Source organism: Meles meles, chromosome 20, assembly GCF_922984935.1.
Source record: "Meles meles chromosome 20, mMelMel3.1 paternal haplotype, whole genome shotgun sequence".
In the NCBI taxonomy this organism is placed as follows: Eukaryota; Metazoa; Chordata; class Mammalia; order Carnivora; family Mustelidae; genus Meles; species Meles meles.
Window position 1 is genome coordinate 8822293 of NC_060085.1, and position 21865 is coordinate 8844157.

Genomic DNA, 21865 nt, shown 5'->3' on the forward strand with positions numbered 1-21865 from the left:
GACCTAGGTGATGGGGTGCCTGGGTGGCTCAGTGGGTTGAGCCTCTGCCTTCGGCTCAGGTCATGATCTCAGGGTCCTGGGATCGAGCCCCACATCAGGCTCTCTGCTCAGCAGGGAGCCTGCTTCCCTCTCCCCCTCTGCCTGCCTCTCAGCCTACTTGTGATCTCTCTCTCTCTCTCTCTGTTAAATAAATAAATAAAATCTTTAAAAAAAAAGTGACCTAGGTGAGTCTAGCCACTCACTCAGGCATATACTCATATCACACTCACAGTCCAGTCCAAGTGCACATAGACCAAATCACACTGACACATGGAGGCACACAACCACACAGACATACACACAAATATCCAGTCATGTTGTCACAAAAATCACAGCCACATCTAGAGAGAAAACCATCACAGTACAGAGTCATACATACAGACAGACGATCACACGGAATACCAATACACAAGCTTACAACTACACACAACTACAAGAAACCGCAAAGACATTCAGGCACACAGCCACAGCCAGTTACAGTGGCATACAACCGGCCACAGTCAACCGCCCCACAACGTCGTAGGCACACCCGCATACAAATACATAGTCGGTCCGGCACCATCACACACGGAGATGCAAGAAGCAACAGAGCACGGAAATCACCCCAAGTCACACACACGGTCGTTCATGGCCACACGTGCTTCCTAGAACGGACTGGCAGGTAGGTTGGGCTGCGATCGCCCACAGGAGCCCGCCTCTCCACCTGCTCCCCACAGCAGCCATTAGAGGAGAGACATCAAGGTCTGCCTTCCTGGCTCCCAGGACTCGTTTCTGGTGCCTCGATTTCCTCGTTTAACTCCAGAATCCTTCGGCACACGGCCCCTGCAACTAACCAATCAAGAGTGGGCCGAGCCCCCTCCTAGGGCCAATCAGAACAGGAACACAGCTGGCCAATTGGCTTGGCGCACTCACCTTCCGCCCCTTCCCTGTTCTGCTTCTTAAAGCTGCTAACGCGTCCTGGCCCGGACGTTCACGATGCCACGGCAAGGCTGCCGTGGCCCTTTTAAAAGGCAGAGCCGCGGAGGAGCGGGGGGGGGGGGGGGTCCTAGCACAGACCAATGAGAAGCCCCACTCGGCATCCGCCCCTCCCACCCCATCCAGAAGTCAGATGATTTTGCCTGTCGTACTGTGGACTGTAGGGTGAGGCGAGAGGCGCCAGGTAAGCATCTGTCGGTGGCGCCAGGGCCGCGCCTGCCTGTGGAAGCCAGTCCGCCCTGACGTCCCTGCTCCTCCAGGTTGGCCGTGGTTGCTGTGCTTGCCCGCCCGCTGCCCAAATGGCTCTGAGAAGGTTCTCCGAGCGGCTGCTGACCCGGGGACCAGGCCTGAGCTTCCTGCGCGGGTGGGGGTCGGCGGCGGCGCAGACCGGTCAGTGCCGGTCGGGGGCAGGGTGGGGAGGGTGGAACTGGTGGCTCGGGGGACTTTTCCGGAGTGACTTTTTCGTCCTGTGTTTGCAGAAAAGGGCGGGAAGACACAGAACCGAGCGACTAAGTGTAAGGACCCCTCCTTGCGCCGGGCGTCTGCGGCCCCTGTCCAACTGTCTGCCCAGGGTGGGCTCTGTCCCAGAATCCGAGGGCTGCCCGGGAGGGGAGGCAGGGCGTGGCCAGGGCTAGAGACGGTGAGTTTCCCGGAGAAATGCCGTCTTGCCAGTGGTCTTTACTGCCCACATCACCAGGAGCCAGTTGGGAGCGTTGGAGTGGGGCTGAGCCTTCCAGGAGAGGAGGGTGCGGTGGTTGGGTGGCCTGGGCCGAGTCAAGTCCTCTCCCACTCTCTGCTCCCTCTCCCAGCCTCGCGTCCTTTATTTGACTGGAGGGACCCGCTGGTGCTGGAGGAGCAGCTGACAGCGGATGAGATCCTCATCAGGGACACCTTCCGCACCTATTGCCAGGAGCGCCTCATGCCCCGAATCCTGCTGGCCAATCGCAACGAAGGTGCTGAGGTGTGCGGGTGGGCACCCTCCCCTGTGCACACCAGCTCTGCCTGCTTTAGCAGGGTCCCGGGCCCCCTCTGTCCCTGGGATGGGGGCTGCAGTGGGCTAGGGCTGGGCCTGAGTTTGGGCATCTGTGTTTTGCAGTTTTTCACCGAGAGATCATCTCAGAAATGGGGGAGCTTGGTGTGCTGGGGCCCACCATCAAAGGTAGGGACAGATTTATTTCCACACTCTGCAGCCCCCGCTGTGCCCTGGAAAGCCCCTGCTTATTCCTGAGCCTGAGTTTCCCGGGCTGCAAATCGAGGCTGTTATTCCTCCATATGAAAGTGGCTGTGAGGAAAAACGAATAAACCTTCAAACTAGGACCAGCTTGGTGCCCCCTCCTGGGGCACCCCTGTATAGTCCTGTCTCTTGGGCCCCAAGAATCACACTGGTCCCAGCTGGGCGGGACTTTTGTCTCCCATTGCCCTGTTTTCCTTCCTCCTCCCTCCCACCAGGGTATGGCTGTGCTGGAGTGTCGTCTGTGGCCTATGGGCTCCTGGCCCGAGAGCTGGAGCGGGTGGATAGTGGCTACAGGTCAACAATGAGTGTCCAGTCGTCCCTTGTCATGCACCCCATCTACGCCTATGGCAGCAAGGAGCAGCAGGAGAAGTACCTGCCCCGGCTGGGTGAGCAGTTGCCTGTTGAGCCTGGTGGAAGGAAGACCATCTCAGTGGTCTGGAACTTAGGGATGGGACTGTCTCCAGAGCCTGCCTTCTGTTCCTAGGATAGTTCCAGTGGCTACCCAGATCTCTGCCAGACTGTGGGCCTCGTCCCCCCTGAATATTTCCTCCTGGGTCTCTCTTCACTCTGCCCACTTCTTACTACCATCATCTCTCTCCTGATACGCTGTGTGTCCCCATCCCAGCCCAAAGTTCAAAGTGTTAATTTCCTGACCGGGTCCACCGGGCCCCTCAGGAATAGGCAGGCCTCTGCTGACCCTGCCACCTCACCTCTGGCCATTTGACTGCTTCTCCTCAGCCAGACTCAGCTGGCATTCTCCACATGTACCACTGGGCCTTTGCATATCTGTACCCTCAGTGGAACCGCTCCTCTCCACCCTTCCTCCTCCTGCTTAACTCCTTTTCACTGCCTTCAAGACAGGTTCGTTCTTTCCTGGCTCCTGTGGGGCCCCTCCCTCCCGATCATGGCATTGTTCCTGTGGCCTGGGAACAATGGGTGGGAGGCTATTCCCACACACTGACACCACTTGAGAGTGCCATAGGGGCAGAGTTGGGTCTCCCTTTGGCCTGACTTGATGGGGAGGCTGACAATTTTCATTTGAGGAGTTGAGTGGGGGACAGGCAGACTTGTGACCCTGTCTTGTCCCTGCAGCCAAGGGGGAGCTCCTGGGCTGCTTTGGACTCACAGAGCCCAACCATGGGAGTGACCCCGGCAGCCTGGAGACCAGAGCGCGCCACAATCCATCCAACAGGAGCTACACCCTCAGTGGGACCAAGACCTGGTGAGGGGCCTGGGTGTCTCAGGCAGGTGGGCAGGGGCAGGAGGGAGGTGGCCAGACCCTCACTGCCTCTCCCTCCTCCAGGATCACCAATTCACCTGTGGCCGACCTGTTTGTAGTATGGGCTCGGTGTGAAGACAGCTGCATTCGGGGCTTCCTGCTGGAGAAGGGGATGCGGGGCCTCTCAGCCCCCAAGATTGAGGGCAAGTTCTCCCTGCGGGCCTCGTCCACCGGCATGATCGTCATGGACAGTGTGGAGGTGCCGGAGGAGAATGTGCTGCCTGATGGGTCTGGTCTGGCGGTGAGCGGCGGCCACCTTGGGAACTGGTAGCAGGTCACCTGCTGGTGCGGCTTCCTTGGGCAGGCCCCATGCTGGGGACCCAGCTGGGGACCAGACACAGTCCCTGTGCTTGAGGAGCCCACACACGAGGGATTCTGAGAGCTTCTGCCTGGCTCACTGATGTTTGGAAATTGCCCTTTGGGCGTGACCATTTCGCTTATCCTGGCTCTGCCAAGGACACATCCGGGCCTGAACCAGTTTAATCCTTTGATACATGTGCTCTTTTCTGTCTCCTTACATCATCCCCTAGATCTGAGCATCTGGGACCCAGGTCCTGGGCTGGGTAGAATTGCGTGTGTGTGACCTATGGTGCCGGGACCGTGTGTGATTGAAATGGCTGCCCTGAAAGCCTCTGTTTACAGTGACTGCACATCTGGGGAGGGGACTTCCCCCTACGTAAGTTAGTTCTGCTCGGGACTCTGGAGCTCCTGGGTGGGGCTGAGGCCTCTCTCTCAACCCTACAGGGGCCCTTTGGTTGCCTGAACAATGCCCGGTTTGGCATCGCCTGGGGCGTGCTCGGAGCCGCCGAATTCTGTTTGCACACAGCCCGGCAGTACAGCCTGGATAGGTGTGTGGGGCTGCCGTGAGATCTCCTGGGGGGCGTGACGGGGGGGCGCGGGCTCCATCGCTCACCCTACCAGTGACTCCTCATCTCCTGCCTATCAGACTTAAGTTGCCCACTGGGTGAAATGGTCTGGGAAGTCCTTCTGAGCAGTGAGGGGCCAACTGCTCAGTGACGTTGGTGACGCTGAGCAGTGACAGGGCCAAGGTGAACTCAGTGAGGGCCGAGGCAGCCTGGGAAGGCTTCCTGAACTGGGGAGTGAGCATGCCCACCCTTAACCCTGAACTTCCCCGCTTAGGATCCAGTTTGGCGTCCCGCTGGCCAGGAACCAGCTGATTCAGAAGAAGCTGGCAGACATGCTTACTGAGATCACGCTGGGCCTTCACGCCTGCCTGCAGCTTGGCCGCTTGAAGGATCAAGACAAGTAGGGGCTGTGTGTTGGGGGAGCAGGGGGTAGGCAGCAAGGAGGGGACCCTGAGCCCCTGCTGGACGTGGTGGTGGCTGGAACTGGGGAGAAAGGTCTTTCCTCCCTGGTGGCCCCTGGGGACCTGTCCCTTCTCTCCCTCTTGGCCTTAATAGGACAGGACTGCCTCCCTGTCCCTTACTGGGAGCTCAGTGTCTGCTGCTGTGACTAGAACTTGGCGAATCTTCTCCCCTGGCTGGGTGGGCTCAGGGCTTAGGGACTTCTGGGATCAGTTCTTTGTGATCCCAGACTTGTGACATGTCTGGGCCATTCCCAGGGCCACTCCGGAAATGGTCTCCCTGCTGAAGAGGAATAACTGTGGGAAGGCTCTGGATATCGCCCGCCAGGCTCGAGACATACTAGGGGGGAATGGGATTTCTGATGAGTATCACGTCATCCGCCATGCCATGAACCTGGAGGCCGTGAACACCTATGAAGGTGGGTGCTGGGTCTTGGGGGAGGTGCAGTGAGTGTCCCAGAGGCCTCACTGTCTAGAGGAGAAGAGTGGGGACCGCAGGCCTGAGTCCTCCTCCCAGCTGTCATCACTAGCAGTGTGACCTGGGGCAAGTCCCGCTGCGTTTCATCTGGAGTGGCTCACACAGGGACTGTGGCAGTGACATGCTCTCAGCCCTTTCTCCCATGATGCTGCCCAGGGCTTTGCAACCTCCTCGGGCACCCCCAGCTTGGGGCACGGTGCCTGGTGAGCTGGTGGGTGCCCGGGAGCAAACGTGCAGCTACACACAGGAATCACCACCCCATTTTATGTTAAGAGAAAAAAGACAAATCACGGTCAGGCTGGGGTGTCTACACCTGGTGACTGGTTGTAACTTGCATGGAGCCCCAAATCCTTTTCCTCATGGGAAAACTGACACGGAAAAAGATCATTTAAAGCTAAAAAAAAAAAAAAAAAAAAAAGGAAAAAATAGTACCATCTCGTATGAGCCAGGCAGAAATAGGGAGAAATGTAAAGGGGTACAGTGCTCGTCTTGGGGAGAAAGTGGGACCACGTTAGGCCTGAAAGGAAGCGTAGCCCCCTGGGACAGTGAAACAGCTTCTGGGTGCTATTCTGGATGGGACATTCCAGAAACAGCAAGACGGAGGGTTGGGAGGATACTACCGGTGTGGGGATGACCCGGAGGACAAGCAGAGGAGGGCCTTCAGGGAGTTTTACGCAGGGGAGGGATGGGGTCAGATTGGCACTTTGGGAAGTAAACATAATTATTTTGCTCCATGAAAGGGAGGCGGTATCTCTTCACCCAGTTAAACTGAGAGCAGAGGAGAGCACTGAGGGCCCTGACATGTTACCCAGCCTGGGGAGAGGGGGACGTGGGATACGCCACGGTGGCTTTAGGATGGCGGAGATCAGCTGGGACAGGCAGTTTACCTGATTTTTGCTTTCCCATCTCTTCTGTGGATAAGAAAGGGCCTGACCTATCCCACAGGGAAAGAAGCATGAATGGGTTGAAAATCAAACATTTAACCAGCTGTGCAGGGTTGGGTGGGATGAATCTGCCAAGTGTGGGGAGCACCGAAGCTGGGCCCATGGCCGGGGCTGGACTTGAAGTTCTGGGTCTGGCACAAGGACCCTTGTTGGGTTGTTTTTTTTTTTTTTTTTAATTTTTTTTTTTTTAATTTTTGCCAAGACGCATTACAGAACTGTGAAAAAATTGTTTCAGCATGGCGCCAGTGGTGGCCTCAGCCTTCTCTTGGTGGCTGTCACTAAGAGGGGACGCTCCCAGTAACTCTCAGAATTCGCCATCTTTGTGGGCCTGTTCTTCCGAAGTAGCAGCCTGGGGGGAGAAGGGACATGAGGACGGACGTTAAAGCGAGGTTGTGAGCTGTTCAGACTCCACACCGACTCTGTATTTGTCTTGTCCAGGCACTCACGACATTCATGCTCTGATCCTTGGAAGGGCGATCACAGGGATCCAGGCGTTCACGGCCAGCAAGTGAACATACTTCACCCGGGAGCCCAGATGGTCTCAAGCTCCTTCGCAGGGAAGTGCTGTGCTCTGAGCTTACTCAGGGAGGTGGCAGATGGAGCCAATTTTTATAGTGGGAAGTGAGAGACACTGATTCTTAATTATCAAAATTTTCCCTTTGAAGTCATTCAAATGTGTTCCTTAAAAAGAAGATGGGACTCTCTGTACCAAGTTTCTCAACCCACTTTTAACTGTGGACGGGAATGGATTCCACTTATCTTGGAACAGAAGCTTCTCTTGACGGGAGCAGGAAGAGGGAAGGAGAGTGGCATGGAGGCAGCCTCTGGTGTCTGACTGAGCAAATGCCCCCCACTCCGGGAGTTCACTGTGTGCCCTCCGACCCTCCCATCTTGGGGGTGAATGCCTAATGCTGGATGTTGGAGCAGAATGAGAGTAAAAGACTAATAAAGTCGGCATGTGTGACCCCAGGGTGTTGGGCCACATTTAATTGTAACCACCCAAGAAGTCATTTCAGTCACGGGAAAAGTGTGGGGACTGTGAGGTGTTGGACATGGAGGGATTTCCCCCTCAAGTGGTGTGGCCCGTGTCCGAGTTTTGGGCCACATAACCTAACCCTGGTTAGGCACTGACCCAGGCTCAGGACTGTAGACAGAGGGGTCACTGTCCTTTCTGTCACCACAGAGCTGACCACACAGTGGTGGCAAGTAGCAACTGTCTAGCTTCTCAGCTCAGACACACCATCTCAGGGAGCCTGGGGCCATGGGTGAGGGGGCCAGAGCATCAGGGGTTTTACTGTGATAGTGGCCTGGGCTCGGTGCTAACGAGGGCTTTAGGGCTGGGCTCGGCGCTAACATCCTTGGTTTGTGGTGACATTTACTTCATCTTAGCCTTCCTCGGTGGCGCCCACAGGCATGCCATTAGTCATACCTCAGGCTGGACGCACAGGTCTTTGTACACTGTCTCCACGGTGTGGCACACTTGTTTGAGCTCTGTTTCCAAATGGCTGATCTTTGCCATTTTCTGGGTGAACTCTTGGAGCTTGTCCTGAATGATCTTGTTGTGGCGATCATAAATCTGATACATCCTCTCCTCTAGCTTCTCTGTCAGGTCTGAAACCTTTTTAACAAATAAAGCGTGTTTTTAGAAAATCAAACAAGAGGCATCACAAGATGTTTGTTTTTAAGCGTCTCGCTAAGATTTCTGCAATTTATCTTATAAAATTGGTAACAACAATTCCAGTGACTGGAAGTGAAATTGCCTGCATATTTAATTTTTTTTTAAAGGAAGACGCGGGCGCCTGGGTGGCTCAGTGGGTTAAAGCCTCTGCCTTTGGCTCAGGTCATGATCTCAGGGTCCTGGGATCGAGCCCCACATCAGGCTCCCTGCAGGGAGCCTGCTTCCTCCTCTCTCTCTGCCTGCCTCTCTGCCTACTTGTGATCTCTATCTGTCAAATAAATAAATAAAATCTTTAAAAAAAAAATAAAGGAAGATGCAAAATTATGTATATAGTACAGGCTCGGACAGGTCAGGAAGAAAATACGCAGTGGAAACTGGAAGAAAACAAGTGATAAAGTAGTGTCTGGTTAGATCATAGGAATGTTTCTATTTTTCCTGCTATGTTATACTCCTCTCCTTTCTAAGTTTTCTCTGATGTATCAGGGCGTGTACTGGTAGGAATGGGAGGGGGGAGAAGGGAAAAAGTCAGCCTGTCTTTGAGAGATGCATGACATGTGTCCCCTGTGTGACCAACAAGCTGTCCCACTCACAGAACTCATGATGCATTCGGAAGAAGCTTCCGGGACAGTCATGAATGTTGGACCTGAACGTAACATCAGGCTTTGTTAGACACTTTAAGGTCCAGCCATGTCAAGGGAACCCTACCCTCCCATCACAAACCATTCCTTTCTTTTTTTATGGGGGGAAGATTTTTTAAGTAATTACTATACCCCACATGAGGCTCAAACAACCCTGAGATCAAAAGTTGCGTGCCAGCCGGGCACCCCACAAACCATTCCACTTCCGGAGGACAAATGTGTGTGACAAAGCAGGCTATGCCTCGGCCCCTACTCCCATGGCCGTCAGCCCTGGCATGAAATGAGAGGGGTGGACTGTGGGTGCAGGTGGGCCTTTGTTCCTCATCCTGGCTCTTTCATTTGGGCCAATTATTTCCAAACCTTACTTCACCATCTATAAAACAGGTCTGAGCTCTTGGCAGGATTGTTGTAGGGGAAAATGAGGTACTATTTGCAGCTTGCTTAGCATCAGGCCTAGAACCTCAAAGACGCTCAGTGGCAGCAGCTCATCCTCTCCCCTTTCACCCTTTCTGGAGGACGCCTTCCCCCTGCCCACCGGGGCTTTGCAGTGTGTGGGAGAATCCCTCACCTTGATCTTGAGGCTGTCCCTGAAGTTGGTCATGAGTGCGTGGTCCTTCTGTCTGCTCTCGTTGAGGTTTTCAATCAGCTCCTGGGCTCTCTTCTTCAGGATGTCGATGCTTGAGTCCAGAGAAGAAAAGTAGGATCCCGACTTCCCTTCTAGCATCATCAGCTGGCGGCTGGCACTGGGGGTGGCGATAGAGGGGCTAGGAACCTGACTTCTGTAAGTACAGGAAACCGAGGTCAACACTAAACTCTCCCCAGAGCGCGGATCTTAGTTCGCTCTGTGCTGGGAAGGGAACCAATGTTGCGTGTCTCCTGTGGGCGACGCTTGCTTATTTACTCACACGCTGCCCTGCGAGGCAGGGACAGCATCTCCATTTTATAACTAAGGAAACAGACCCAGAGGTGCAAACAAAACCCACCGAAAGTTCCAGAACGGGGATCTCCTGGGCTTCAGGGCTCACTGTCATGTTATTACACCAACTTGTTGCTTTGAAATGAGTGTCATTTCTACGATAGCATATCAACAACTGTAGATTGGGGCAAAGCTTGTTAACATTTAGAAGGATTCTGCATATAGATTGCTTTGTCAAGACCCACGACTTTTCACTCTGGTTTGAAAACAAAGAACTGGAGGAGTGCTTGGTTGGCTCAGTCAGTGGAACATGCAACTCTTGATCTTGGGGTCCTGAGTTCAAGCCCCACGTTAGGTGTAGAACCTACTTTAAATAAATAAAGTATTTAAAAATGAAGTGGAAATTGTGGGTAATGCATTAAGAATGAAGTTCATGCAAAAAAAAAAAAAGTTGCCATCTGATTAGCAGACCCCTTGGTGTTCTAAATTAAGATTAAAATGTTTAAGGTACCGGCTCCTTCCTTCTCTCCCTCCCTCCCTTCTTTCCTCTTTTTTTTTTTTTGTTTTTTTTTTTTTTTTTTTGTTCTGTATCTCTGCTTTATTTGATCTGTAAGCACTTTCCATCAGGCACCCTGCTAACTGCACACCTTGTCTTGCTCCATCCTCTTGACCATGCTTTGGGGTTGGTCCACCCATAGTCTTTACCTGCCTCCTAACTGAGGACACAGAGTCAGTGTGTCACTCGCCCAGGGTCACGGGACAGTGTGTGGTAGAGATGGGTGTGGCCCCCAGCTGGCCTGACTCCCCAGCCCATGTCCTGCTGCCCCAGGGTCCTCTGTTTCTTTGCCGTCTGAGGTCCTTCCAGCTCTTAATGGCTGACTCAGAGGTGCCAAGAGAGCAGTTCCTGAATACACCAGTTCACAAGCAGCCATAGAGTTGGCCGAGACCACAAGCCAGGCATTGATTACTTAGAATTACATCTTGATTTTTGGATGCTTTCTCCATAAAACTTTTTCTTGGTGGTTTCCTGACTGCCTAAGCTCTTCCTTTTGGCACAGGACGGAAGCACAGTGAAACCCCTGAACACAAGAGCCTGGGTGGCCAGAGTTCTCGCCTGCATGAAAGCTCTCAGGCCCTAGACCTCAGCTGTGTCCTGGTCCTCCAGTACTCCTTGCCAGATGGTTTCTTACCTCTGTGGCTTTGTGCTTGCTCTCTGACGTGACCTGTGAGACCTAGCCCACACCCATGCCTCCTTTGATAAACTGTCCACGACCCAGTGCCTGTCTCTGTCACTGCAGGTGCTTGTCACACATTCCATTCCTGTCTCCCCAGAAGGCGGGTCCTATTTATCTCTGAATTCCCAGAACTCACCCTTAGTAAATCTCCCATTGTTTGTTGAATGAATGAAGGACGCCTTCCGTCTGTCTGATCGATTCTGCCCTCCTCTGGCCTCATACAAAGCATGCAAGTTCATCAGCCTCCAAGGCGAGACGTGTGTGTGGTCAGTGCATTTATCAAGATGGGAAAGTGTCTCTGAGGCAGATAAGCTATAGCAGAGACTTATGTCAGCTAGAAAATAAACGAACTAAAGCATTCCTGAGCATTCTTGTAAAAAGACATTGTACTGCAGGAAAAAAGTTCACTAAGGAGTTTATGGCCTCCTAGCTTGCGATAACTGCTTTCCTGCAGGGAAGTGAGGCAGAAGGAGATTAATTCAGACCTGGGACACACATTTTATTTTTTTCCTTTTTTATGACTGTATTTTTAAGTAATCTCTATACCTGAAGTGGGGCTCAAACTCACAACCCCAAGACCAAGAGTCCCATGCTCTTCTGACTGAGCCAGCCAGACCCCCCAACCCCAGACACTGACAGTTCAACATTCAGACTTCTATAACATTTGGATGCATGTGAAAAAAAAAGTGGATGGCTCTTAAAAAGACAGCCATGCTTTGCATGATGATGAGGGAATGAATTGTGGATATGGGTTCCAGAAAGCCTGGTATTTGACTTCCTTGAGACCTCAAGCACTGACTGCCCTCCTGTTCAGCCTAAACCAGGGGCTCTATCACTACAGACCCTCTTCCCTTCACCCCTGTGTCACACCTACACCAAACCCCCACCCTGGCTGTCCATAACCAAGCGTTGTATCTTTTTTTTAGACTTAGGAACGTGAATGACGCTGGAGGAAATAATGATCCTGTGAACAAGGTCACTGCAGAGTCTGGCTCTCTAGTTTCTGGGGGGTCCTCAAGGTCACTGGGCACCCTGTCTGTGCTCTTGTCACCTCCCTCCTCATTCTTACCAGCCATTCCAAACCTTTATAATATCGTCCCTGGCCGAGCACTTGCTTCCCCTCACCCTGAGCAGATACGCACACAGTGTGTTCACAAACAGTAACTGCCTCCACTGCCCCCCCCCCATAAATGGATCCACAACCACCCTTCCTCTTTCCAGATTCCCCACAAGGCAGGCAGGAGAAGGGTTCCGTGCCTCAGCGGGCCTCCCAATCCCCTTCCCCCCTGTACCTCACTTTCTTCTTGTACCTTTGACCTCTCCCTTGGGCTGACCCATTCCGGGACGTGTCATCCCCAGTTTCACATTTTAAAACAGCACACGTATTCGCACCCCTCCCCTCCAACCCCAGGTAGCCCTCAGCCAGCCACCTCCTCCTCTTCCCTTCACAGCCATGTAGCTCATCTAGAAAGAGCTGCCGCCACTTTCTGAGTGCGTTTTCTCACCTCTCTCTTCTCGGCCCACCGGTTCCTGCCCCAGTTCTCAAATGAAGCGTTTCCTGCCAAGGTCCCCTGTCACACCTGGCAGATACCTTAGGCCCTAATTCCGTTGACCTACTGGCTGCAGCTAGTGCTCCTGACCACCCTTCCCTGCCGTTCCCGACACATCACGTCCCCAGACTCTGTTGCTGGCCTCGCTCTCTTCACACCGTTGTGCTCACCATTGTTCACTCCCTTGCTCTGAAGCCAGGACCCCCAACCTTCCTCCCTGCTGGTCTTTCCTGCTAATCCCCACCCACCACCTCACAATGTACAGCCTGTCATTCCCCAAAGGTACCCTTGTAGCCAGTCCTTTCCCCTGCCTATATCCTGCCTCTTCTAGAAAGTCTTCCCTGGCTGAGTTGCATGCACACAGCACCCACAGTGTCAGGGCCTGCCCCCTCAGCTTCCCCCGTCATCTCTGGGAGGACTGGGCCATGTGTGGCTCATCTTCATGTCCATAATACCTACGTCTCCTGATAGGAGTAATAAAGAAGCGTGGAATAAATGAATGAAATGACTAGCGAGGGCTTTCATTACCATCCACCTTCCACAACCCCCAAGTTCATCCTCTGCTCACACCTGTCTCCTGAGCTCCCAACAATATATTTGACTACCTCCAGACCCACTCCACTCGGCTGTTCCGGAGGCATCTCAGACTCCCAAATTTGCACACCAACATCGCCATTCTCCTTCCTCTTCTATGAATGACACCAAAAGCCACCTGGTTCCCATGCCAGAAACTTAAAAGTCAGCCTAGAGTCCAGCTTCTCTCTGTCCTCCACATCCTGTCAGAAAATCCTCCCTTCCACCCCCTTAATCTCTCCCAAACCTATCGTCTCACCTCTACCTAATCATTTGGAACTCCACACCTATCATTTCTCACCTGGTCTTTAGGGACCTTTGAAACTGCAATCTGATGTCTTACTCCTGCTTGACGCCTGAGAGCCCCCTTGCACAGTACACAAGGCCTTCCAGGGCCCAGGCTGCCACCTTCCCTCTCTACCCCCCACTCCGAGCAATTTGGAACGTTCCACAACTTCACCAAACCCACCGGCCTTTGCCTGAAATGACTTTCCCTTCCTACAATTTCACCATTCAGAGTTTCTGCTAGTGCACCCCCTCAGCACCTCCGCTTACTAATCGCAACAAGGCCACGGTTTACACACGTTGGTTCCTTCCGGGACACCGTGCACACTCAGGGAGGGGACAGCATTCTACAGAACCCAAAGGTGGCACAGTCACTGAATACGTAAAGGGATGAACTTCTTCCAGAGCGCTATGTAACATTCCCGCTCACAAACCTCCTTGCCCACAGTCGCCGTGTCCCGACAGTGCAAGGATCTGAAATTAAAATCGATTACAAAAACAGGTGCTTCTTTTTTACACAATTGCTCACAACCGGCTTGCGCTGCTGCCAGTTCAAAGTCACTCCTTTATCAGGCTCCAGGGATGAGGATGGAATGGTTTTCATGGCAGCTATGCAAATGGTGAAAAATCACTTGAATTTGTCTCATTCAAATTTTGTTGTGGGACAAAGGCCTGCATCGCGTGTCTGCAGAGAGCTTTTTGATTTTTTCCAACCTCTCCTTTGGGGATTTATTTCTTTCCATTTCATTTTTCTTAATACTCAGCAGCTGCATATTCATCAGGATGCTAATGAATCATAGGCTTCCCTGGGCCTGCATTCACCAATTAACTTTAATAAACAAAATGCACGATGTCCTCTTCACTGGTTTCCCCCATTCCCAGGCCTGCTTCTGTTGCCCAATCCTGGATGGAAGCCAGCGAATGGAAGTAGGCCCAACAAAGCAGGCTGAGTGTGCATGGCCCCACGGAGGGGTCGGGCAGGGGGGACTTGGGGTGGGGGCTGTGAACACTTCACCACGCTCATCTATTATGGTCTGTCCTTCTAAGGAGTCCCTAATTCGGCTGCAAGGATTAGGACATAGTTTCCGAGCAGGGCCCGCGCTGGCAGGGGGCCCGGGAACGGTGAGGAAATGGGTCTAAGTGAAGAGCCCATCTGTTCGCTCCAGGTAAAGCTCTGACTGGCAGGCGTATGAGCCAGAGCCGCCCGCTGGTGGGGCCCTCCCTCCGTGGCCTCTAACAGATATACAAGTAAACAATCCGCCAGCCACTTATGACCACCGCAGGCAGCAGTCCCAGGAGGGGAGACAAGCTAATCAAACATTCAAGGAGGAACACAACAGAATCTCTGGTGCTTGGGCGAAATGAGGTTTTGCTGAAGTGCAGCCAGGAAGGGGGAAGGTTTGAATCAAAGCTACTGAGCCCATTCCTCGCCCTCTGCTTTTGTTCACATTTTAATCATGTCGCTGAGTGTCTGCTGCTGGATCTGATAATTGGCCCTTGCACTGGTTCTCGTCCATCTGTTTTTTCAGCCCAAAGCTCTAGTGGAGCTCCCTGAAGTCTCTGATGTGCAGTTGTCTGTGTCTCTTTGCCACTTCGATCCAGGTCGAAACACCCTATTTGCAGGAAGATGTTATCAAACAAATGACTGCAATCGTTTCCTTCTTTTTTCTGGTCTCCAGTTGATAATACACACCTAGAAACCACTCCCCCTTGTAGCCTGCGTCACAGCTGAGCAACCTGGCTTTATACCTAGAGTCCTCAGGGCCCTGTCCTGAGCCTGGCCTGGTCGCACTCCTTCCCCAGGTGAGCTCATTCACCCCACAGCTGCCGCTGAAACAGTGGCTTCCACGGTGCCATCTCCAGCCCCTTGTCAACCCTGAGTTCCAGGTCAGCAAATCCGACAGTATGCTGGACGCGTTCATGTGCATCTCCCAAGTTACCTCAAGCTCAATAAGGGCAAAATGGAACTCAGGTTCCTGCCTCTGCCACGGAAACCATTACCAGCTGGAAACCAGTCCAAAGTGGGAAGAAAGCGATGTGCTAGTAAACATTTAGCAAGTGGCTCTCGGTGGGGGAGAAAAAAGGCCTGACTTGTACTGTTTGCCAATTTCCATCGTGCAGACTCCCACTATAGCCAATTTCAAGCTACCAACATAAAAGGGCTAAATGCTATATTGGGAAGAGATGTGTAGAACTGGCTCTTGTGGGCTGGGAGGAGCCTGCTCCAGCACAACACAGCAGGGCTATCCCTGCTGCCAATCACAATGCCTGACACACCGGCCTATTCTCCATTTGATAGCACACTAGCTGGGAGAGATCCTCGGCTCATCCCCTTCCTCATGCCTCACTAAATGATCCTTCCACCCCCGTAAGAGTTCCTCTCCATCTGCCCTGCTAGATGCTACCCCCACAGGAGCCTCCCACCTGATCTCGCCACGTCCATTCCTGCCCGCTCCCACCCACTCTCCACAAAGCAGCCAGTGTCTTTTAAAAACAGGAACCAGAACATGGCACTTCTCTGACACACTGATTGCCCTCCAAGGTATCTATCTACCCAAGAGAAATGGAAATGTACGCCCACACCAAAATTTGTGCCTGGATATTCATAGCAGCATTACTCACAAGAACCAAAAACCAGAAACAACTCAAACATCCATCAGCCCATCAACCAATGAATGGATAAGTAAAACACGGTGAGTCCATAATGTAGAATAGTATTCAGCCATATGGACAAATGGAGTTCTGATACATATTACAACGTGGATAAACCCTGAAGACATTATGCTCAGTGAAAAGAGCCAGTCACAAAGGACCGCATAAGTGTATGAGTCTGCTTATATGAAATGTCCGGCAAAAGCAAATCCATTTCCAGAGTGGCAGAAAGTAGTGGTTACCATGCGCTGAGGGAGATCCAGAAACCGGGGAATGATGGTTAGGGGTGCAAAGTTTCTTCTTGGGGCAATGAAAATGTTATAAAGTTGACTGTGGTGATTCACAGCTCTGTGAATACACTATAAACAGTTGAATTGTACATTTTAGGTTGGGGAATTGTACAGTATGTGAATTATATCTCAAGCTATTACCAAAATAGTCCTCTGAATAAAGTCCATAGCTGACAAAACGCATGACTGGCTTCTGCCAAGCCAGCCAGTGCTCCTCTCGCACTCACACCCATACCCAGCCACACTGGCCTGCCCTCACTTCCCTGAACACCACAGGGCCCTCACACAAACTCTTCTCAGCCCCTCCTCCCACCCCCATGGTCACTCAACATTCATTCTCCCTTACCTTTAAATTCAGCATTGCTTCTTCAAGGGTACGGTTGCTGGTCCCCATTCAGGGCTGGCTGCCCCCAGGAGAAGCGTTTTCCCAGCACCCCACTCTCTCCCGTGTCGGTGCTTGTTCAGTATCTGCCTCTCGGTCAGATGGAAGCACCGGGAGGGTAGGAGTGCCTCTGTCCGGTGGACTCAGGGTATCCCCCTGCTGCCAATCACAATGCTGATATGCTGACCTTGCGGCTGCTTTGTGAGCACACCAAGCTTATTCATACCTCAGAGACTTCTACTCTGCCTGGCACATCTGGCCCCCCCCCCAGGCCTCCTGGCAGCTCCTTGTCATGTAACCTCCTTAGAGCTCTTCTCTAACTACTCTAAACTCCTTATCACTCTAGTTGCTCCTTACTCTTGTTTTGTTTCTTCACATCACGTGCCACCAGTTGAAATCACGTTATTTTATTGTTATTGTTATTATCTCTCTCTCTCTCTCTCTCTCTCTCTCTTTTTTTTTTTCCAGAAAATCAGCTTGGCAATAGATCCAGAATAGCCAACCTAATATTAAAGTAGAAGAACAAAGTTGGAGGACTGATGCTCCTTGACCTCAAGACTTACTATAAACCTGCGGTGATCCAGATAGTGTGGTACTGGTATAGGAATAGATAATAAATCAATGGAACAGAATAGAGAGCCTAAAAATAGACCTGCAAATATATAGTCAACTGATCTTTCACAAAAGAGCAAAGAAAATTCAATGGAGAAAGGAGTCTTTTCAACAAACAGTGCTGGAATAACTAACTGGACAGCTGCGGGCAAAAAAATGAGACACGGACTTCATATTTTCACACAAACTAACTCAAAATGTAGCACAGACCTAAATGTCAAACACTGTCAAACTCCTGGAAGATATCACAAGAAAAATCTAGAGGACCGTCTTAAGATATACTATCAAGAGAAAAAAAATTGGTAAGTTGGACTCATTAAAATTAAAAAACTTCTGCTCTGCAAAAGACATTGTTAACAGAATGAAAAGATAAGCCACAAACTGGGAGGAAATCTTTGTGAGACACATGCATGATAAAGGACAAGTATCAAAATATATAAAGGACTCTTAAAAGGGGCGCCTGGGTGGTTCAGTGGGTTAAAGCCTCTGCCTTCAGCTCAGGTCATGATCCCAGGGTCCTGGGATGGAGCCCCACATCCGGCTCTCTGCTCAGCAGGGAGCCTGCTTCCTCTCTCTCTCTCTGCCTGCCTCTCTGCCTACTTGTGATCTCTGTCTGTCAAATAAATAAATAAAATCTTTTTTTTTAAAAAAGCACGACAAGGGGAGCCTGGGCAGCTCAGTGGGTTAAAGCCTCTGCCTTCAGCTCAGGTCATGATCCCAGGGTCCTGGGATGGAGCCCCACATCTGGCTCTCTGCTCAGCAGGGAGCCTGCTTCCTCCTCTCTCTCTGCCTGCTTCTCTGCCTACTTGTGATCTCCGTCTGTCAAATAAATAAATAAAATCTTTAAAGAAAATAAAAAAAATAAAAAAGCACAACAAAAAACAATAAGGAGACAACCTGATTAAAGAAAGGACAAAAAATCCAGACACGTCCCCCAATAAGACATACGGATGAGAAATAAACATATGAAAAGGTGTGTAACTTCCTCTCTTCAGGAAACTGCAAATCAACACAACAGTGAGATACTACTAGACTTATCAAAATGGTGAAAATCCAGAACAGTGACAACATCAAGTGCTGAAGAGGATGTGGAGCAACAGGAACTCTCTTTCATTGATGACAGGAATGTAAAACGGCACAGCCACTTTTGAGGTCAGTTTGGCAGTTTCTTATAAAACTAAATATATTCTTATCATATGATCAAGCCATGGTGCCCCTTGGTATTTACCCAAAGGAATTGAACAATTTAAGTCCACATGAAGACCTGCACATGAATATTTATAGAAGCTCTATTCAGAACTGCCCAAACTCGGAAGCAACCAAGATGTTCTTCAGTAGGTGAATGGATAAACAAACTGTGGGACATCCAAACAATGGAATATTAGTCTTATAGAAGCTCTATTCAGAACTGCCCAAACTCGGAAGCAACCAAGATGTTCTTCAGTAGGTGAATGGATAAACAAACTGTGGGACATCCAAACAATGGAATATTAGTCGGCACTACAAAGAAATGAGCTATCAAGCTATCAAGATACAGAGGAACCTTAAGTGAAGGTGAAAGAAAGGTGCTAAGTGAAAGAAAGCTCCAAGAGAGCAGAAATTGTGATTTGTTCACTGCTGCATACTCAGCATCAGTGCCGCCAAAGCAGACCCTCAAGAAATATTTGGTGAATAGATAAATGTACAAGACAAAAACTTTTTTTGGTCATCCTTGATGCTGCTCTTTCAGCTCCAACAACTAATCCGTTAGCAATTTCTATCAGTTCTACCTTCTTAAATATATCCAGAATCTGACTTCTCATCACCTCAGTAGACCCACCATGGGCCAGATTGGAGTCACCTTGCCCCTAGATGATTCCAATCGCCTCCTCACTGGTCTCCCAGCGTCTACTCCTGCCCTCAACAATCTATTCTCTACATGGAAGCCAGAGAGAGGCTTTTAATACCTTAGTCCAGAGGACTTCAAACTTCTAGAAAGGGCCAGATAGTAAATCTTTTCAGCTTCGCAGGTTCTAGTCTCAGTTGCAAAAACCTGTCTCTGCAGAAGCAGCCATGACAAGTGTGGCTACATTCCAATAAAACTTTATTGACAACAGTCCTTGCCATGTCACTCTATTCCAGACCTTTTCATGGGTGATTAACACCCAAAGTCCCATTACCTGCCTGAGTCTATCTCTTACTGTCACCCTCTTTGGCTCCTCCAGCACAGTTCTCCTCCCAGAACTTGCAGGTGCTGTTCCTCTGTCTACAGCATAGTTCTGCCTACCCTCCGGGTTCATTTGTCACCTCCTCCAGGAAGTCTTCCCTAACCTTCTGATCTAAACTGGCACTCTTTCCTATTCTGCCCCGCCCCCCCATAGCATTAGCGTCTCCTGACTATCTATCTATCTATCTATCTATCTATCTATCTATATATTCCCGAGTTTAGTTTGTCTCCTCCTCCAGAGTGTCAGCTCACGGCTGTGTCCCGGCCCTTGCAACCATGCCACGCACATGGCAGATGTCTGACCAGTACGCAGAACAAATGCACCCACAGCAGACACTGGCAGGGTCTCGTGGAAGAACTGGGTGAATGAGAAGGACACACGGGTCTATGTGGACCCGTCGGGCAGGGCGCTTCCTCACCTAGCTGACCCCCGACCAGCTTCGTCTTCGCGGCTCTCCTCGCCCTGCTGCGGCTCCTTGCTCTCCCCCAGCGGGGGGAGATCCTGTGGATCCTGGTCCTTGCATTCTACGTGGGTCATGTCCACCTGTGAGCACAGCCAGCGCTTGAGAGGCCAGAGGGGTTAGGGCGAGAAGGGGTCAGGTCTCCTCCTACCGCCCTTTCGACCCCCGGCACCTCCGTGTGCCGCTGCAAAAGGCCGGGGACCCCCAGGAGGGGTGCGCGGGGCGGGGACGGGCACCACGAGGTCGGGGACGTGTGGTGGGAGGGCCCTGCGCTTGGAGCGCCGGAGGACAGTGGTGGGGAGACCTGGAGGGGTTGGGGTGAGGGCAGGGGCGCCGGGAGGGGCGCTGGGCTCCTAACTGGTGTGTGCGTCAGCTCGAGTCCTCCGAGGAAGGAGAAGAGGTAGGAGAAAAAGAAGACAAGAAAGGGGTGCGGCGCGTGGATATCTGAGCCTTTCTCTACTCTGCTCCTGCCAAGCGCCATGCGTGGGAGTCTGTCCTTCCAGCCCGGGCTGTCAGCGTGTCGCTCACACAGTCCCGTCTGTCAGTCAGGGCCTGGTCAGTCAGTCAGGAAATCGGACCCGGTCAGGAGAGGGGTGGCCCCGATGCCAGGAGACAAGCGGCCAGGTTCGGGTCCGCCAGGGAAGCCCGAGATCGTGGCCGTTCCCGCCCGTCCGCCCGCTCGCCCACACTCCGCGCGAAGGAAAACAAGCCCCGCTTACTCCCTGTCGCTCCATCCTGTCTTTTCCCGCCTTCTCCTTTGTGCTCTCTGCGCACGCGCTAGCTCCGCCCCCCGTCTCACCAGGGCCCCACGCACGTGCTGCATCACGTGCTCCTGGTTCCGCCTCTTTTTGAGAACTTGCGGGTGCAGCGGGGCAGAGGCGGCGGTTAACCGGCGGTTGGACTGCGCCAGAGGCTGCGCGCGCAGCCCGCGCCGCCTGGAGGAGGGGGTGGTCGGTGTGCCTACGTGGGAGGATCCCGGGCCCTGCCTGGGTTGAGGGAATGGAGACGTCTCAGAATGAAGTCTGAAGGCAGACTTCAGTTCATCTGCGCTGACCCCCAAGAAGTCTTTGCAATAAAAAACCCTGACCGTGGCTGTTCTTATGACCTGTTGTCTTCAGTGAAATATTTATGCAGTATCCCCTTGAATCAGTTACCTGCGCGCTCTAAAACTGTAAACTCCTTAAAAAGCATGGCAGGTCTGGCCTTTAGGTTGGGCCCATATCCCGTACTAATAATAGTAAGAACAACAATGCCTTAATAGTAACAATAATTAGCACCTGAGGAGCCACAGACTGGGAGAGAATATTGCTAAACATGGATCTGAGAACTTACAGCCAGCGTTTGCAAAGAACTCTTACAACTCAATAGGAAGACAACCCAACTTAAAAATGGGCAAAAGATTTGAATAGGCACGTGCAGAAGTCCTGAAGTGGGAGCAGACTCTGTGCTTGAGGAGCAGCTAGGCCTGGCAGGGAGGAAGAAGAGGGAATGGGGGAGGCTGTGAGTGAGGGATTAAAGTTGGGCAGGAGCTGGGCTCGGGGCCAAAGCACGGGGTTGAGGTTTTGCTCCAACTGGCTGGTAAGGTGGAGCTGCTCTCTAGGACACCTGTCACTGTCCATGTGTGAGAGGCAGCAGGAATCCTGTGCACAGCTCTCAGTCACGCAATGACTAGAACACCCACATGTTGACACCTACAATCTGGAGAGTGTGGTTTGAATCTGGTCTCTTACCAGTGAGAGGGGCTGGGGGGCGGGGCATACAACTGTCACTCATTCTCAAAATCCATTTTTGCCTGTAACTGAGGCAATAAAATCTAAAACGGACTATTTTAAGGGTTGCAGACATAAGCTCCTGGAACACAATTAGAGTTTAATAAGCAGCAGCTAATTAGTATCTTGTAGCAAAGCCACAACATAAACAAAATGTACATTCCTGCAGCACCAGATCTGAAGATTTGCGGATTATCTAGGAGAAAAATCTCAGAAGATTCACTGGTTAACACGCGCATGTGCACACACTCATTGAAAAGAAAAGCAACACACAATATACAGGACGACTTTTTTTATGGTGCAGGGTCTGTATAACTTCTGAAAATAAGCAAAATCAAACCTGTC

At 51.7% G+C, this 21865-nt stretch overlaps 2 protein-coding genes across 5 annotated transcripts; one reads left to right on the plus strand and one right to left on the minus strand.

The window, feature by feature from the left end:
• The first annotated feature begins 1034 nt into the window (after positions 1–1034).
• GCDH (glutaryl-CoA dehydrogenase) lies at positions 1035–7237 on the plus strand. Of its 4 annotated transcripts, XM_045991931.1 has the most exons (12): positions 1035–1198; positions 1275–1404; positions 1494–1529; positions 1824–1967; positions 2111–2173; positions 2464–2634; positions 3341–3470; positions 3552–3768; positions 4272–4375; positions 4668–4793; positions 5110–5270; positions 6712–7237. In XM_045991931.1, the coding sequence occupies exons 2-12, from the start codon at positions 1314–1316 to the stop codon at positions 6783–6785; spliced, it is 1317 nt and encodes a 438-aa protein (XP_045847887.1). In that variant the 5' UTR covers positions 1035–1198; positions 1275–1313; the 3' UTR covers positions 6786–7237. The 4 variants fall into 4 exon arrangements, with proteins under 4 accessions (XP_045847887.1, XP_045847889.1, XP_045847888.1 ...); XM_045991933.1 differs by lacking the exon at positions 1494–1529; XM_045991932.1 differs by lacking the exon at positions 1035–1198 and having other exon boundaries at positions 1205–1404.
• Positions 7238–7383: 146 nt separating this feature from the next.
• On the minus strand, positions 7384–20485 carry SYCE2 (synaptonemal complex central element protein 2). The gene is made up of 4 exons (XM_045991935.1): positions 20471–20485; positions 19710–19834; positions 9158–9332; positions 7384–7891 (listed from the first exon to the last, which is right to left on the minus strand). The coding sequence occupies exons 1-4, from the start codon at positions 20483–20485 to the stop codon at positions 7697–7699; spliced, it is 510 nt and encodes a 169-aa protein (XP_045847891.1). The 3' UTR covers positions 7384–7696.
• Between the last annotated feature and the right edge of the window lie 1380 nt (positions 20486–21865).

Bases quoted from the DNA above. Each gene is read 5' to 3' on its own strand.
- GCDH (XM_045991931.1), top strand. From the start codon at position 1,314: ATGGCTCTGAGAAGGTTCTCCGAGCGGCTGCTGACCCGGGGACCAGGC. The intron at 1,968-2,110 runs GTGCTGAGGTGT...TGTGTTTTGCAG, and splicing joins GCTGGCCAATCGCAACGAAG to TTTTTCACCGAGAGATCATC. The intron at 2,174-2,463 runs GTAGGGACAGAT...CCCTCCCACCAG, and splicing joins GCTGGGGCCCACCATCAAAG to GGTATGGCTGTGCTGGAGTG.
- SYCE2 (XM_045991935.1), bottom strand. The intron at 9,333-19,709 runs GTGAGGAAGCGC...CGCCACCCCCAG, and splicing joins GCTGGTCGGGGGTCAGCTAG to TGCCAGCCGCCAGCTGATGA. The intron at 7,892-9,157 runs GTGAGGGATTCT...TTTGTTAAAAAG, and splicing joins GGGACAGCCTCAAGATCAAG to GTTTCAGACCTGACAGAGAA.